The sequence below is a fragment of the Limulus polyphemus genome, unplaced genomic scaffold (genome assembly GCF_000517525.1).
Source record: "Limulus polyphemus unplaced genomic scaffold, Limulus_polyphemus-2.1.2 Scaffold6205, whole genome shotgun sequence".
NCBI lineage: Eukaryota > Metazoa > Arthropoda > Merostomata > Xiphosura > Limulidae > Limulus > Limulus polyphemus.
The window spans coordinates 14054-19706 of NW_013671815.1; the positions used below are offsets into that span (position 1 = coordinate 14054).

A 5653-nucleotide genomic window follows, 5' to 3' on the forward strand; every position below is an offset into this window, starting at 1 on the left:
GTTATCATTTTTCTAATTTTGTATTAACGCTTTCACTTTTGATACAATAACCTTGCAAGAATGTGTTGAAATTCAGCGATACATTATTGTAGTACACAACTTTTGTATCACTCTGTATTCTTCTTCTTCATAATAACCTTAATCCCAACTAGTTTGGTGTTGGCCAGTAATTTTATAAGCCAAGAATTTTTACATTCAGGTGGCCAACCCAAATGGCAATCATATAGAAGGAGTATGTTTGACGACAGGAATTTGAATTTGTGACCCTCAGATTTCCAGTACAGCACCTTAACTACCAGAACATTGCATTAAGTCATAATAATCTGAGAAACTAACGTCACAAAAATTTCGGATGTTGCATTTTCTAAGTTTTATCATAAATTCAATCCTCATCTAGACAGGAAAAAAGTCACATATGATATGTTTTCTTTAGAGTAAGTATATTTTTATTTTACATTTTTATTAAACAAGCCTAGATGGCAGCACATTTTTAAGGATTACAAAAAATTATTCTTGGTAAACTTAGATCATTGCACTAATTAGTTATGATGAACTACACAATTTAAGGAGTACTGTGTGATAAAGTTACAACTTAAGAATTACAGATTTCTATACTACTATCTTTTGTGGAACTTCAAATATTCAAGCAGGGAAAAAATAATGATAAAAAAAATGGACAATGTAGTTATTGAAACAAAAACGTTTACAAATATTCTAATGTTACTGAAACCTATGTGTGAATTAAGCAAGGAGGTAGATAAAGTACAGGAGCTGCCTACCATCAGACGTAACAGGAAGTGTTTCCCGGCTACCTTTGCTTTCGAAAACATCCCAGACACGAACAGTCTTGTCCCATGATGCACTTACGAGGATAGCTTGGTTTGGACTAAAGCTGATTCCACTCACAGGAGCTTCATGGCCGGAAAGAACCTAATTTAAATTATAAACAATCATTTTGTGTGAAACTATACCCAATAATATACAAAAATTCATGCTACTAAGTATTAAAAATTGACAAAAACATAAAACAAGTGAGATAAGATTAACATTAGTTTTAGTGGATCTGCCCTTTTCAATATTTAAGGCAGAAAAAGATACATTTCGTACAAAAAAAAAAAGAAATGTGGACTTATATGATTTCATGGCTCTCCTGGCTACGGACTGGGATGAGAGTCATTTGGGTACAAGGAACAATCAGGATAGACCACACATATAATCGATTCTGGCTTACCCACAGGAGTGTGGTAATGTCCTGTCCTTCAAACCTTCATTTCGTGATTTAACGAGTAGAGGTTGAAAACACTTCCTCGCCTGTTGTTGGCCTTGCTGAAGAACTGTGATGTAGGTTTTACTGTGTTGTTTGTTAAGGTGATTGTTACATCACAGTTCTTCAGCAAGGCCAGGTTCTACTGTGTTGTCTGTTAAGGCGATTGTTGGCCTTGCTGAAGAACTGTGATGTAGGTTCTACTGTGAAGTTCGTTAAGATGGTTGTTGGCCTTGCTGAAGAACTATGATGTAGGTTCTACTGCACTGTCTGTTAAGGTGATTGTTGGACTTGCTGAAGAACTGTGATGTAGGTTTTACTGTGTTGTTTGTTAAGGTGATTGTTGGCCTTGCTGAAGAACTGTGATGTAGGTTCTACTGTGTTGTCTGTTAAGGTGATTGTTGGCCTTGCTGAAGAACTGTGATGTAGGTTCTACTGTGAAGTTTCTTAAGGTGGTTGTTGGCCTTGCTGAAGAACTGTGATGTAGGTTCTACTGTGTTATCTGTTAAGGTGGTTGTTGGCCTTGCTGAAGAACTATGATGTAGGTTCTACTGAACAATCACCTTAACAGACAGTGACATCACAGTTCTTCAGCAAGGCCGGGCCGACTGTGCAGCTGCTCAAATGGTACTCTAATGCCATCAGAGGCATACTGCCATATTTTATCATGGTTTGTTGATGTCAAACAAACACTCCTGGATGGATAGTTACCTAACCCAGATCCAGCGATTGACCGAGAATTGTGCCAATCTGGACTTGAGAAAATTACAGCATCTCAAAAGGCAGGAGGGTTTGATAGGCTGTGATTCACTAAGAAAGCTGTTCTTACTGATAAAACCAAAGAAGTCTTACCTCCAAAAGACGCCCAGTCTGCAGCGACCACACAAATATTTCAAATGTATCTTGAGATCCTGCACACACTATTTCACCACTAGGATCAACAGCCAAGCAGGAAAACTGTGTACGTTGAGGTGATGTAAATGTTCTAAAATTTCGATACCTAGAGAAGAACATGTTTGTTCATTAAACTATTTTGATCCATTTAAAATAAAGTACACTGAATTTCATATCAATCTGATTAAGTTGTATGTTCTATTTATTAATGCTAAATACTAACACACTATGTTCCAGTACACGTTAAGTTTTTGCAAAAGCATGTTTCTATAATGCCAAATATTTCCTGGTTTGAAATACCCTTATTTATAGTTTTAAGCTAAAGAAAGTTTCCTCTGTTTTGAAAACCACATTAAATTCTCATGTTATTAAAAATTATCTAAAAGCTTCCTGTAGTAGGTATAAATACCGGGATCAGTGGTAGGTACCACTGATCCCGGTATTTATACCTACCACTGATCCTGGTATTTATACCTACCACTGATCCTGGTATTTATATATTGACACTGGTATTTATACCTACCACTGATACTGGTATTTATACCTACTACTGATACTGGTATTTATACCTACCACTGATCCTGGTATTTATACCTACCACTGATCCTGGTATTTATACCTACTACTGATACTGGTATTTATACCTACCACTGATCCTGGTATTTATATCTACCACTGATCCCGGTATTTATACCTACCACTGATACTGGTATTTATACCTACCACTGATCCTGGTATTTATATCTACCACTGATCCCGGTATTTATACCTACTACTGATACTGGTATTTATATCTACCACTGATACTGGTATTTATACCTACCACTGATACTGGTATTTATACCTACCACTGATCCCGGTATTTATACCGGTAGATATAAATACCAGTATCAGTGGTAGATATAAATACCAGTATCAGTGGTAGATATAAATACCAGTATCAGTTTCCATGCCGCAGTGGTAAATGTTTCATAATTACTTCTTTAAAGTAATTTTTCCTGCAAGACAATATCATTGTCAATTTCTTTCATCTTTACCTTACCAATTTCTTTTAAAGTTAATTTTCTATGCCATCCTTGCAGTACAGTAAGCCTACATTACAAGTGAAGTCATCTAACCTATCAACATTTTTTATCTTTGTCCTTTACTCCTGAACAACAAAACTCAGAATGAATGTACACCTCACCTCTGAAGATCAAAAGCTCTAACAGTACCATCTAAGGATGCTGAGAGTATGGCCTTCCCACTCTGAGTGAAAGTTACCCCACTTATACCACTTTCATGCTCAGTAAAGGTGACAAAACAAAACCCAGTGCCAGTGTTCCAAACTTTCACCTGTTGAAAAGAAAGGCTAACTTTAAAAAAAACATAAAAGTTTTCAAATGAAAAACAAATCTTTTGATATTTAAAGAACTTTATTATTTCAAAAATGGTTCATATGAATATAAAACTGATAAAACATAAAAATGTTTAATACTCTGCTACATATCTACATAAGACTGTAGTTTAATCCTTTCGCTAGGGGTAGGGGTCAGAGGGCATGTTATCACATTTGTAGACTTAGATTCAAAATTTTAGTGAACTATTTTATGAACGTATGTCAATAAGTTTGATATCACATTGTAGATTATAATACAAATTATACATTAGTCAATTTCTTAATTTAAAATAAATATTAAAACAAAATTCCTAAATATCATTTTTTGTGTGTCATATGTTGAATGCAGCAAATTATATGTTTGTGACATCCAAATACTATGTCTATAGTTTCTTAGGAAAGAGAAACTCGAGTTACTGATATGGACAAACTAGAATATAAAGTAAGAACCTCCTATCTTTTCTATTTTCTGAAATATTATTATATTTAGTGACTCAACCAAAATGGCCCCATCATTTTTGGAAATACTTGTTTACATACACCTACTTCGCTCTACGACACATTTATAACTAATCATAAGTTCAGAATGTCCTCCACGTGGTTTTCTCAGCCTTTGTGAAGTGTTTACTTGGGAAAAAACTTTCTATTTATGTAGAATCAAAGCAGAGATAATGGAGCTTGAAATATCATATTTTTTAATACAGCTTAGTTACTAAGCCTGATAAATTACAGTGGAATTCTGTATATTACCAATATAGTAATTTATTATTTTTTGTTATTTCAAAATGCATATATAAAAGCTAAAACATTTATTTTATTTTACATCCTCCATATGTGAAATCTGACAAGGCTTACTCAGCAAATTACAACAAGCAAGTACAAAATTTTGTAAGTAAAAGAGATCTTTGTTTGTATATTTCTTTATTGTTCTATGTTTTATGAAAAATAACTGTACTTTAAGAACTTATTTGTAATAGTAATAATATATATATATATATACTTATGTAATATATTATAACCGAAATGTGATTGTATTCTACAAAATATTGGTCCAAAGCTAAGACAGTTCCCCTTGTTGAAGGCCAGTTTCATACTATTGGATACGGTAACATGAGTGCACGTGCACTGCGTCATTACACCTTCTGTAATTTTAGTCAGAAATGGCTGTTATGAGATTTAAGCTATTTAAACTAAACATTTGTGGTTTCATGTTATTAGTTGTAGTAATTCTAGGATGAAAAAAGCTTAATTTATATTTATTTCCTAATTCTTTTATGGTGGTTACTCATACAGAGATAAAATAATGAAAATAACGTATGAAATACAGATTTTCCTAAAAAAAAAGTTTAACGATTATCAGGAGGTTATAGAGATTTCGCTTGTGAAATCTGACAATTTTCTGATGCATAAATTTATTTTTAATCTTAAAATAAAAATTACTTTATATGTTGAATTGTCAACATTAAAAAAAAAATGCACAAGCAAGTCATTACTTAAATCTTAAAACTTAAATTAAAAATCTGATATTCTGTGTACGAAAGCCTTGTAATGTTTACTAAAAATCTGTAAAAGTTACAGTACAACTGCTTTATGGTTACTTTGGGGGATACAGGATGGGTCGAATCCACCCAGACCATAGTAAAAGGGTTAATACATACAAGAAAAACAGACAATCATTATCTTAAGTACGACAATAAGATGAGTAACTGATAGTGTTGGATTAATCTTGTAATCTCCACTGACTATATACAGTCCATCAGGAGAGTTGGAAACACTATCAGTTACTAATCCAACTCTCCTGATGGACTGTATACAGTCAGTGGAGATTACAAGATTAATCCAACACTATCAGTTACTAAGGGATTAATCTTGTAATCTCCACTGACTATATACAGTCCATCAGGAGAGTTGGATTAGTAACTGATAGTGTTGGATTAATCTTGTAATCTCCACTGACTGTATACAGTCCATCAGGAGAGTTGGATTAGTAACTGATAGTGTTGGATTAATCTTGTAATCTCCACTGACTGTATACAGTCCATCAGGAGAGCTGGATTAGTAACTGATAGTGTTGGATTAATCTTGTAATCTCCACTGACTGTATACAGTCCATCAGG

General features: G+C 33.7%; 1 protein-coding gene across 1 annotated transcript in view; it reads right to left on the reverse strand.

Moving 5' to 3' along the window:
• LOC106473473 (periodic tryptophan protein 2 homolog) overlaps positions 1–5653 on the reverse strand; it is a 28281-nt gene that overhangs the window by 7050 nt on the left and 15578 nt on the right. The window contains exons 10-12 of the mRNA XM_022401899.1: positions 3345–3493; positions 2117–2264; positions 780–930 (exon numbers count right to left, since the gene is read on the reverse strand). Of these exons, the coding sequence (XP_022257607.1) occupies positions 780–930; positions 2117–2264; positions 3345–3493 (448 nt within the window). The remainder of the gene's footprint in view (positions 1–779; positions 931–2116; positions 2265–3344; positions 3494–5653) is intronic.